The sequence below is a fragment of the Panulirus ornatus genome, chromosome 29 (assembly GCF_036320965.1).
Source record: "Panulirus ornatus isolate Po-2019 chromosome 29, ASM3632096v1, whole genome shotgun sequence".
Taxonomy (NCBI): Eukaryota; Metazoa; Arthropoda; class Malacostraca; order Decapoda; family Palinuridae; genus Panulirus; species Panulirus ornatus.
In genome coordinates this window covers 24,493,039-24,505,780 of record NC_092252.1, presented here as the reverse complement: position 1 = coordinate 24,505,780, position 12,742 = coordinate 24,493,039, and the positions used below count along the sequence as shown (strand labels likewise).

Below are 12,742 nucleotides of genomic sequence, written 5' to 3'. Positions count from 1 at the left end.
CTAAAGTATATCTGTTTCATTAAACAAAACTTTCTTGACTATTGCTATCAGCTGTTTTATATTATCAAGGAGTTAGCATGGCAAAAGAGTCTTCCCTTAGCCTAGTCTCATTATAAATGTCCCTTTGAGTAACAGATGTATTCAGTTCTATGAGAATTTGACATATTAGTATTTGAATTGCACTTCCAGTAACTCAAAAACTGCTAAACTCTCATGAGATACATTTTATCTGCACCTACCACTCATCCTAAGTATTCCTCATTGTCTTAGCGAGTTCATAATTTTTTTCATCATTTCATGTTTTAGCAAGGTAGCACCAGGAACAGATGGAGAAATGGCCTTCCCCAGCCACTTCATATGCCCTGGTTCATTCCACTGACAACACTTTGCTTCCTGTACGCTATATCTCTAGATATCCCTTGCTCACCTTACATCTTCCTGCATGTTTAGATCCCGAGTACCCGCAGCCTTTAGCACTCCCTCCTTCCATATCCCATTCAGTCATCCACTTCTCCATGTACCCTCCAATTTTGACATATTTATCCTCTTTATCAACAACTCCTCTCATGCTTTACATTTCTCCAAGCCATTTCAGCTCACCTTCAGCTGCCTGTACCATACTCTTATTACTGCACCTCCCTATCATTTCATATGTGAGCAACCCTCCTCATACCACATATTATGTACTCAAACAGTTAATTTCTAACATCTAGTCTTCTCCTTACTTTCTCATCTAGAACCCATGCCTCACTTCTGTACAGCATTGGAAGGACTACGCTTTCAAGCATGCTCTCTCTTTCCACTAACACTCGTGAAATGTGCCCAGAACCATATTACCCTTTCCCCCCCTAGGCTTACTTCAGCTTCCATAGTTCCATTCACTGCCATTGGAGAAAGGGTAGGTCTGCAGTCTGTTTAGGGTAGGGAGGTCTGGGAGGTGAAGTCTTGCTGTTTGCTGATTACATCACAGTGATGGCAGATTTTTGTGAGAAACTGCTTAATATGCTTTCTTAGCTTGGGATAGTGTGAAAGTTGAGAGTAAATGTGAATCTGAGAGCTGTCTGCTTGCTTACCCCCACCAATAGCTAGGCCACCCAATACTTGGCCAGCCGCAGCATCACACGATTACTGTGTAGCCATTGGCAACTCACAGGTGGGCCATTTTGACAACTGTTTCTTTCCCTACACCTTGAAGCTTTGGAACTCTCTACCTTCTCATGTCATTCCCAATAACTATAACCTGGAACATTTTAAAAGACATTTTTTTCACTTCCTCCGAAATTCATGAATACTTCCCTTGTATCTTTTTCATAATCCCCTCAGTATTTCAATTAAGGCCTGGCCTTGATGTGGAAAAAAAGGAAGATTGCTATATTTAGGAACAAAAGGAAACAGGTTCTTTGGAGTGTAAATTTGATTGGAGATGATTTGGAAGAAGAGGATTGTTTTAGATACTTGAGAGTAGACATAACAGGAATGGAACCATGGAAGCTGAAGTGAGCCAAAGGTTGGGTGAGGGGCATATGTTCTGGGTGCATTAAGGAATGTGTGGAAAGAGAGGTCAATATCTTTGTGGGCAATGATTGATATGTTTGATGGCATGATGGTCCCATGAGTGTTGTATGGATGCAAGGTATGGGCCGTACATAAGAAAGGATGAATGTGATGAAAGTGAACTATTTGAGGACAATTTGTGGTGTGTAGAGAGTATTTCCAGTATTACCTGCCTGGGTATCGGTATATGTGTGTGTGTGTGTGTGTGTGTGTGTGTGTGTGTGTGTGGAGGGGGGCGGGTAGTGATGGCTGCGAAGTGAACCAGCACTTCAGTGGTTGTTAGGTTGCCCTCCTCTGACCCATTTATCTGTCTCTTCCTTCTGCCTCACCCACACATGGACTACTGACATTCTGTCTTCACACATACAATCTCTCCTTGTCATAAATAACTGGACAACACTTAACTCACACAGCTCATACTTCATAACTCTAGATTCTCCTGTGGTGAGCTTTGTGCACCAGCCCTGCCTTTTGGCAAAATGATAGCAGCAGTAGGTAAAAGTTTTTGGTAGGAACATTTAAGCAGTAGAAGTAGGGGTAGGAACATTAGGCAGGAGCATTAGGCAGAAGTATTCAGTAGGAAGGTAGGAGCCTCTCTAAACACTGCACTAGAGTTTCCCTCTGCCAGTGAGTCACGGAAGGATGTAAAGTGGCAAAGGAGTTCACTAGTTATGGAGACTCAGTTGATGTGGCCATCCCCTTGAGGGAGTTCTAGCTGGGTTGATACACATAAGGGATAAGAGGGTAAGAGAAAGGTGTGATAGTAAGAGGAGTATTATAAGAGAGCTGAATAGGGTGTGCTGAAAGGTTTTGGACATGTATGGAGGATACGAAGAGGGTATACTAGTCGGAAGTTGAGTTAACAAGAAAAAGGGGGAACCAGGGAAGAGGTGAAAGGATGGAATTAAAGAAGCTTTGAGTGTTCAGGACCTAAACATGCCAAAGGGTGCGAGACATGCAAAGGATTGAATGCTATGGTTTATAGGAGTCACTGTGCTATCAGTGGGCTGAACCATGGCTTATGAAGCGGTCAGGGGAAACCAGTGAAAGGTCTATGGGGCCTGAATATGGATAGGGGGCTCTGGTTATTGTGCACTATATATGACAGCTGGATAGTGGATGTGAGCAATTGAGGCCATTCCTTTGTCTATTCCGGGTGCTTCCTCACTAATGTGGGAAAAGGCAGTGATGAAAGAATAATATATATTGTGTGTGGTATGAGGATTCCTCCACTGACAGAGTTGAACTCCAGTCTGCCTCATGGGACTGGTCTTATTTGAAAGTTTTTCCTCTAAGCTCTTCTCATACCTGCTCACAGAACAGATTACCAAGGAGAGAAATCTGGATTTTGATGGTTGAAATATCTTTTTACTTTGATATGGCATCTCAGAAACAATTTATGCTCCTCCTCTCTCTCTCTTTCTCTCTCTCATCACTTGAGTTGGTGCAGTGTTGTGTGAACTATGAGTTCTGAGTGGGTGGGAGGGATAGGGAATGGTATGTGGAAGATGGGAGGTGGGCAGATGCCAGTAGGCCAAGGACAGACCCAGTTAACAAGTGAGTGCTCTCGAAAACCCAAGAGTTACTCAGAAAGATTAATTACAGGCTGATACTTCCTCATTGAATTTAAGAGTTGGAATGGTGCTGACTAATTTATTCCCAGGGAGTGTATTTCATGTTCCCATGTCAGCAGGATACCATCTTAGAAAGATGGTTTGTTCAACCTTTGGAACCAACATTTTTATCTTTTAGGTTTCTTAAATTTTTGATTGAGCTATACTCTGCCTCTTTACATCACCCTATATTCAAAAGTTTTAAAACTTTGCTTTTTGGGAGTACTTTTACATATTGGTACTTGGAACAAGTCTGTTTGTTTGGCAAAATCTCAAGTCACCTTACTGTTCTCTGTAGTTGTAATCACTTTTTTTATTCATTCATTTTTTTGCTTTTCACTTTTCAGTCTTTATTTCCGCTCTTCCCTAGTGTTTACTCTTCAAGCTTTCTTCACTCTTTGTATTTCAGTACAATCTCATACTAATTTGTCTTTTTTTTTTTTTTTTATACTTTGTCGCTGTCTCCCGCGTTTGCGAGGTAGCGCAAGGAAACAGACGAAAGAAATGGCCCAACCCCCCCTCATACACATGTATATACATACGTCCACACACGCAAATATACATACCTACACAGCTTTCCATGGCTTAACCCAGACGCTTCACATGCCTTGATTCAATCCACTGACAGCACGTCAACCCCGGTATACCACATCGCTCCAATTCACTCTATTCCTTGCCCTCCTTTCACCCTCCTGCATGTTCAGGCCCCGATCACACAAAATATTTTTCACTCCATCTTTCCACCTCCAATTTGGTCTCCCTCTTCTCCTTGTTCCCTCCACCTCCGACACATATATCCTCTTGGTCAATCTTTCCTCACTCATCCTCTCCATGTGCCCAAACCACTTCAAAACACCCTCTTCTGCTCTCTCAACCACGCTCTTTTTATTTCCACACATCTCTCTTACCCTTACGTTACTCACTCGATCAAACCACCTCACACCACACATTGTCCTCAAACATCTCATTTCCAGCACATCCATCCTCCTACGCACAACTCTATCCATAGCCCACGCCTCGCAACCATACAACATTGTTGGAACCACTATTCCTTCAAACATACCCATTTTTGCTTTCCGAGATAATGTTCTCGACTTCCACACATTCTTCAAGGCCCCCAGAATTTTCGCCCCCTCCCCCACCCTATGATCCACTTCCGCTTCCATGGTTCCATCCGCTGCCAGATCCACTCCCAGATATCTAAAACACTTCACTTCCTCCAGTTTTTCTCCATTCAAACTTACCTCCCAATTGACTTGACCCTCAACCCTACTGTACCTAATAACCTTGCTCTTATTCAAATTTACTCTTAACTTTCTTCTTCCACACACTTTACCAAACTCAGTCACCAGCTTCTGCAGTTTCTCACATGAATCAGCCACCAGCGCTGTATCATCATGGTAATAAAAAGATTATATAGAAATCTTTTGCACCTTTTTGCATTGTATGTGGATCTTCACAACTGAAAGGTTCGGAAACATTTACTGCTCAGGTGTTTAGGTTAGATTCTCTTGTAATGACCTTGTATTAGATGTAGGAAATGGCATGGGTGATGAAAAATGAATCTACATTACACTACATGGCTGTTTCATCTTTTCACAGATTTCGGATCGTACGGCACGTATCATTTGTAGATTGCCCAGGTCATGACATTTTGATGGCAACCATGTTAAACGGTGCTGCTGTAATGGATGCTGCACTTCTACTCATTGGTAAGTGTTATTAATTCCATTTATCACATTGGCTAAACACAGCTTCATGAAAATTTGTAAAGCTACAGATATTTTTCCATCTGAATCAGGCTTTTCAACTTGAGCAGAAGATGGTTAAGGAATCATGACATAAAGATTACATGTGATTACACTGCCATATGAGAGGTATAGAGTTAAAGTATTTTCTTTTGTTTTACTGTTGATAACTTTATCTCATTTTGATTGACCTTCTAGTGTGTATGGGGTGAGAAGTTCCTCCGTGAGATTGTGCTCTGATGGTAAAACATTATTGAAGGCATTTTTTTGACTGGTTTAACCCCCTGAAGGCACAGTCAAATAACAACTGGGGGGAGAGGGGGGGCGAAAATCCTGGGAGCCTTGAAGAATGTTTGGAAGTCGAGAACATTATCTCGGAAAGCAAAAATGGGTATGTTTGAAGGAATAGTGGTTCCAACAAAGTTGTATGGTTGCGAGGCGTGGGCTATGGATAGAGTTGTCCGCAGGAGGGTGGATGTGCTGGAAATGAGATGTTTGAGGGCAATATGTGGTGTGAGATAGTTTGATCGAGTAAGTAATGTAAGGGTAAGAGAGATGTGTGGAAATAAAAAGAGCGTAGTTGAGAGAGCAGAAGAGGGTGTTTTGAAATGGTTTGGGTACATGGAGAGAATGAGTGAGGAAAGATTGACCAAGAGGATATATGTGTTGGAGGTGGAGGGAAGGAGGAGAAGTGGGAGACCAAATTGGAGGTGGAAAGATGGAGTGAAAAAGATTTTGAGTGATCGGGGCCTGAACATGCAGGAGGGTGAAAGGTGGGCAAGGAATAGAGTGAATTGGATCGATGTGGTATAATGGGGTCGACGTGCTGTCAGTGGATTGAGTCAGGGCATGTGAAGCGTCTGGGGTAAACCATGGAAAGTTGTGTGGGGCCTGGATGTGGAAAGGGAGCTGTGGTTTCGGGCATTATTACATGACAGCTAGAGACTGAGTGTGAACGAATGGGGCCTTTGTTGTCTTTTCCTAGTGCTACCTCGCACACATGAGGGGGGAGGGGATGTTATTCCATGTGTGGCGAGGTGGCGATGGGAATAGATAAAGGCAGACAGTGTGAATTATGTACATGTGTATATGTGTGTATGTCTGTGTGTGTATATATATATGTGTGCATCGAGATGTATAGGTGTGTATATTTGCATGTGTGGACGTGTATGTATATACATGTGTATGGGGGTGGGTTGGGCCATTTCTTTCGTCTGTTTCCTTGTGCTACCTCGCAAACGCGGGAGACAGCGACAAAGCAAAAAAAAAAAAAATGATTATATACGTTTATGATTAAACGTAAGACAAGGGAGCAAATGGGAACTTCAGTGAAGGGCGCAAATGGGGAGGTGATAACAAGTAGTGGTGATGTGAGAAGGAGATGGAGTGAGTATTTTGAAGGTTTGTTGAATGTGTTTGATGATAGAGTGGCAGATATAGGGTGTTTTGGTCGAGGTGGTGTGCAAAGTGAGAGGGTTAGGGAAAATGATTTGGTAAACAGAGAAGAGGTAGTAAAAGCTTTGCGGAAGATGAAAGCCGGCAAGGCAGCAGGTTTGGATGGTATTGCAGTGGAATTTATTAAAAAAGGGGATGACTGTATTGTTGACTGGTTGGTAAGGTTATTTTATGTATGTATGACTCATGGTGAGGTGCCTGAGGATTGGAGTAATGCGTGCATAGTGCCATTGTACAAAGGCAAAGGGGATAAGAGTGAGTGCTCAAATTAGAGAGGTATAAGTTTGTTGAGTATTCCTGGTAAATTATATGGGAGGGTATTGATTGAGAGGGTGAAGGCATGTACAGAGCATCAGATTGGGGAAGAGCAGTGTGGTTTCAGAAGTGGTAGAGGATGTGTGGATCAGGTGTTTGCTTTGAAGAATGTATGTGAGAAATACTTAGAAAAGCAAATGGATTTGTATGTAGCATTTATGGATCTGGAGAAGGCATATGATAGAGTTGATAGAGATGCTCTGTGGAAGGTATTAAGAATATATGGTGTGGGAGGCAAGTTGTTAGAAGCAGTGAAAAGTTTTTATCGAGGATGTAAGGCATGTGTACGTGTAGGAAGAGAGGAAAGTGATTGGTTCTCAGTGAATGTAGGTTTGTGGCAGGGGTGTGTGATGTCTCCATGGTTGTTTAATTTGTTTATGGATGGGGTTGTTAGGGAGGTGAATGCAAGAGTTTTGGAAAGAGGGGCAAGTATGAAGTCTGTTGGGGATGAGAGAGCTTGGGAAGTGAGTCAGTTGTTGTTCGCTGATGATACAGCGCTGGTGGCTGATTCATGTGAAAAACTGCAGAAGCTGGTGACTGAGTTTGGTAAAGTGTGTGGAAGAAGAAAGTTAAGAGTAAATGTGAATAAGAGCAAGGTTATTAGGTACAGTAGGGTTGAGGGTCAAGTCAATTGGGAGATGAGTTTGAATGGAGAAAAACTGGAGGAAGTGAAGTGTTTTAGATATCTGGGAGTGGATCTGGCAGCGGATGGAACCATGGGAGCGGAAGTGGATCATAGGGTGGGGGAGGGGGCAAAAATTCTGGGAGCCTTGAAGAATGTGTGGAAGTCGAGAACATTATCTCGGAAAGCAAAAATGGGTATGTTTGAAGGAATAGTGGTTCCAACAATGTTGTATGGTTGCGAGGCGTGGGCTATGGATAGAGTTGTGCGCAGGAGGATGGATGTGCTGGAAATGAGATGTTTGAGGACAATGTGTGGTGTGAGGTGGTTTGACTGAGTAAGTAACGTAAGGGTAAGAGAGATGTGTGGAAATAAAAAGAGCGTGGTTGAGAGAGCAGAAGAGGGTGTTTTGAAATGGTTTGGGCACATGGAGAGAATGAGTGAGGAAAGATTGACCAAGAGGATATATGTGTCGGAGGTGGAGGGAACGAGGAGAAGAGGGAGACCAAATTGGAGGTGGAAAGATGAAGTGAAAAATATTTTGTGTGATCGGGGCCTGAACATGCAGGAGGGTGAAAGGAGGGCATGGAATAGAGTGAATTGGAGCGATGTGGTATACCGGGGTTGACGTGCTGTCAGTGGATTGAATCAAGGCATGTGAAGCGTCTGGGGTAAACCATGGAAAGCTGTGTAGGTATGTATATTTGCGTGTGTGGACGTATGTATATACATGTGTATGGGGGTGGGTTGGGCCATTTCTTTTGTCTGTTTCCTTGCGCTACCTCGCAAACGCGGGAGACCGACAAAGAAAAAAAAAAAAAAATGATTAAACTTAGGGAGAATAAAATGATAAAGTTTTGGAAGGAGGTAAGTAATATACAAAAGACCAGAAAACAAATGGGAATATTGATGAAGAGGGCAAACAGGGAATATGTGATAACAGGTAGTAATGAAATGAGCAGATGGAGTGAGTATTTTGAAGGATTGTTGAATGTGTATGATGATAGAGTGGCAGATTTAGGGTGGTATGCAAAGTGAGAGTCATAGAGAGTTTGGTGAAGAGAAGAAGAAGAGGTGGTGTAAGCCTTTCATAAGCTGAAATGCAGGAAGCACCCACCTGGAGTGAATGGTATTGCTGTTGACTGTACGAAAGGGGTGGCTGTGTTGTTGATTGGTTGGCAGGGTATTCATTGTATGTATGGATCATGGTGAGGTGCCTAAGGATTGATGGAATGCCTGTATAGTGCCACTGTTTAAAGGCAAAGTAAGTATTCAAACTACAAGGCATAAGTTTGTTGAGTATTCCTGTTAAGTTGTTTGGGAAGATATTGATTGAGAGGGTGAAGGCATGTACTGAGCATCAGACTGGGGAGGAGCAGTGTGGTTTCAGAAGTTGTAGAAGATGAGTGAATCAGGTGTTTGCTTTAAAGAATGTGTAAAAGATACTTAGAAAAACAGATTAATAGATATGGAGAAGGCATATGATAGGATTGATAGAAATGCTTTGTGGGAGGTATTAAGAGTGTATGATGTGGGAGGTAAGCTGCTAGAAGCAGTGAGAAGTTTTAATTAAGGATGTAAGGTGTGTGTTTGAGTAGGAAGAGAGGAGAGTGAATAGTTTCAATTGAAGATTGGTCTGCATCAGCGGTATTTGATGTCACCATGGCTGTTAAATTTGTTTTTGGATGGAGTGGTGAGGGAGATGAGTGCAAGAGGCTCGGAGAGAGGGGTATGGAAAGTGAGTAGTTGTTGTTTGCTGATGTTACAGTACTGGTGGCTGATTCAAGTGAGGAACTGCAGAGGTGGTTGATTGAGTTTGGTGGGAGAGTGTATGTAAGGAGAAAGTTGAGAGTGAATGTGAATAAAAGCAAGGTTATTAGGTTTAGAAGTGTTGAGAAACAAGTTAGTTGGGATGTAAGTTCAAATGGAGAAAAACTGGAGGAACTCAAGTGTTTTAGATATTTGGAAATGGACATGGCAGCAAATGAAACCATGAAAGTAGACTTGAGTCATAGGATAGGGGAGGGTGCGAAGGTTCTGGAAGCACTGAAAAGCAGGGTGAATCATAGTGTGGGGGAGGGGGCAAAGGCTCTGGAAAGAGAGAACGTTATCCAGAAGGGCAAAGATCGGCATGTTTAAAGGAATAGTGGTCCCAACAATGTTATATGATTGCAAGACATGGGCTATAGATAGGGTTGTGTGGAGGAGGGTGGATGTTTTGGAAATGAAATGCTTGAGGATGATTTGTGGTGTAAAGTAGTTTGATCAGGTAAGTTATGAAAGGGTAAGAGAGACGTGTGGTAATAGAAAGAGTGTTTTTGAGAGAGCAGAAGAGGATGTTTTGAAATGGTTTGGACATATAGAGAGAATGAGTGAGGAAAAGTTGACAAAGAGGATATGTGTGTCAGAGGTGGAGGGAACAAGGAGAGCCAGGAGACCAAATTGGAGATGGAAGGATGGAGTGATCAGGGCCTGAAAACAGTTACTCTCGACTTACGATTTTTCAACTTTACAATGGTGTGATAGCAATACGCATTCAGTAGAAACCTTACTTCGAATTTTGATCTTTTCCCAGGCTAGGGATGTGCAGTATAATACCCTCTCATGATGCTGTGCAGTGGCAGCTTCTAGTCCAGGGTTCCCATGCCAACGGGAAAGCGGGAAAAACCCGGGAATTTTATTTGAGGTGCTCCCGGCCGGGAAAAGGCCTGGAAAACGCATAAAATTGAAAATGTCCGGGAAAAACCCTTGAAACAGAAGTTAGGAAAAGGTTACTTCCCTTGGGCCTCATTCGTCCCTCGCTTTCGTACCCTGAATATACTTTATTGCTACATTGCGGCTTTTTTGTGGGGTGAGTTGTATGGTACGCATCGAACTGAAATTACGGTCTCGATAGCACTTGCTCACATCTGTTATGGAGTAATGAAAGCAGTGGTTAATAATGATCGTAATGGCCAATTTTTTGAAAAAACGTGCTTCGCATTTGCCAAGTCAACTCTTATTGACTCAGATTGGGTTAAAGTCTTTTTTTCCCAATGCAATATTGTTAGATACAAATACATTCAAAGATTGTGTAGGTATGTATATTTGCGTGTGTGGACGTATGTATATACATGTGTATGGGGGTGGGTTGGGCCATTTCTTTCGTCTGTTTCCTTGCGCTACCTCGCAAACGCGGGAGACAGCGACAAAGCAAAAAAAAAAAAAAAAAAAAAAAAAACATTCAAAGATTGCGAAATTTTTATAAATATCGCATGTTTACTTTCAAAGCGTTTAGTTAGCATTGAATTGGAACCAAGAACTTTAACAAGAGAGAAACAATTTTCAGAGGAAGTTACGGATGAATGTTGCCAGGAAATAGCTAACGCTAAAATTATTGAATCTTTAAAAATTGAAAGGGTTTTTTATGTGAGTCCAAAACAAGTTGTTGACATTATAGAAGGAATTCCTAATCTAAGACTATTCTCCTTTACGCCAAGGTGGATTAACTCTTTGTCGGAATGGATTGGCATTTTTATTCAGTATAGCCATAGGCTGAAATTTGGTGAAGATTTTTTTCACTTCTACAAATATGTAGATTATGGCTACAGTTCCTCGTGCTACAATAGAATGTATGACTCTGCCCCTCAGTGGGCATCTATGGACCTTCTGGATGAAGACTGTTCAACAGAAGTTTTCTTCAACGTGATTGATTTATGAAGACGTAAGGTGATGTTTCATAAACTGTTTGCTCTCTTTTTAAGGGTCATTGAAATGTGCTGGAGTCTATGGAATGGCTGTAATATTTTTTGAAAATTTCCAATAACAACTGAGATCTAAGTGGCCAACTACATGTACATGCATTGTTTGCTTAAAATTTGAGGCATTTTTTCTCTTTCATTGCTGGAGTTTTTTCAAGAATAGATGTGTGAAAATACTATTCTCATTTGTGAAGTTGTTCATGCATAATTGATAGGTGAGAACTCATTTTTTACTGTCTTTCTTTGCTCATGTATTTGTAAAAAAGAACATATTCATATTATGTACCTACACAAGTATTATGATTTTACATTTTGCATTGCTAATAACTGTTTAAGAATATTCTAGATAAGAATTATTCCAAAAACTGTTCATATTTTTGCAGTTGTTTTTGTTTTACAGTTTACGTTTTTGTTGTTGATTTGTTTTATTTTTTGTTATGAGTTAGTTGCACTCAAGATTTATGATTAGAAAATAAAATGTATGATTTTTAAAGTGTTGAATTCTTTAACAATGAAAGACAAAAGTTGAACAACCAAATTTTTGTGTACGTCAAAAAAAAAGAGAGAAAAACATTGGCTTCTTAATACATGATGTGCATCTGCAATAAGCATGCTCAAAGTACATGTAGGAAACTTTGTGTCTTTGTGGTTATGAATTATGTTTGCCCACTAAGTGGGTACAAATACAATTGTGTTTGTCCTATCTGTCCATTACAAAAGAACCGAATTCATGAAACTTGGTATGCAGATTGGATTACTATGAATTAAGTTGTGCATATTGGCAAGAATTTTTTTAATCCATAATGCCAATTCAGTCTTTTCAGCAATATTGATTCAAAATCCTTCTCTGGATTTTTAACACATTTGGTTTGAGCTGTACACGGTCCAAGTAATAATTTATAAAGAATATAGAATATACATGTACAATAGGAAGACACTAACCATTGAAAACTAGTTGAATTTCTGAGTCATAAGTTTATAATTATCGAAGAAGTAGCATCATGCACTTATTAACATCAAGAATTGAGAGTATGGTTGATGAAAATGAATTTTTACCAAACTTAGAATAATGGTGATCTTTATGGAAATCCTTTGAATGCTATAGATTTCCAATATTTTAGGTAAATGGCCTTAGTCACAGTGCTGAGTCAGAAAATTTCTGTATCATGCAAACTGGTCATCTTGTGGCTTATAAAGCATTGAAAGCCAGCCTCATACAGAAAGCTCTTGATAGTCCTGTCAATGCAAGTCCAGTCCTAAATCATTAGAACCAACATGATAACTAAGTTATAAATGTGTTCAGTAGAACAAACACAAACCAATGATCAGTGTTATCCAGATGGTTTATCCATTGAAGTCCATTTAAGATTAAGTGGGCTGAAAACCCCATAGAAAATATCCTGGAAAACATTTACAGATCCTGGAAATATCCTGGAAAAAGCCTTGAATTTTATATCGGTAAAAGAGTGGGAACCCTGCTAGTCAATCATGCGATCACGAGTGTAAACAACCGTTACTCCACAGTGTACTGTGTTGCCAGAATTTTTTTGTTTTGTGTTTTTGCATTCCATCATGTTTACAAAACAGCCATCTGTGTCAACTGCCTCTGGTGAGAAGATGAAGGAAATTACTCGAGATGAAATTAAAGGTAATTGCCCAGCATAAAGGCAGCAAGCCAGTAATGGCCATTGCATG

General features: G+C 40.9%; 1 protein-coding gene across 2 annotated transcripts in view; it reads left to right on the top strand.

Annotated features, from left to right (window-relative positions):
- Window positions 1-12,742, top strand: part of LOC139758193 (eukaryotic translation initiation factor 2 subunit 3-like) — a 64,070-nt gene that overhangs the window by 13,206 nt on the left and 38,122 nt on the right. Inside the window, exons 4-5 of one of the 2 annotated variants that reach the window (XM_071679425.1) lie at window positions 4,770-4,879; window positions 9,883-11,540. In XM_071679425.1, the coding sequence (XP_071535526.1) occupies window positions 4,770-4,879; window positions 9,883-9,887 (115 nt within the window). In that variant the 3' untranslated portion in view covers window positions 9,888-11,540. Of the gene's footprint in view, window positions 1-4,769; window positions 4,880-9,882; window positions 11,541-12,742 lie in introns of those variants that run through there. The other variant, XM_071679424.1, reaches the window with a different exon arrangement.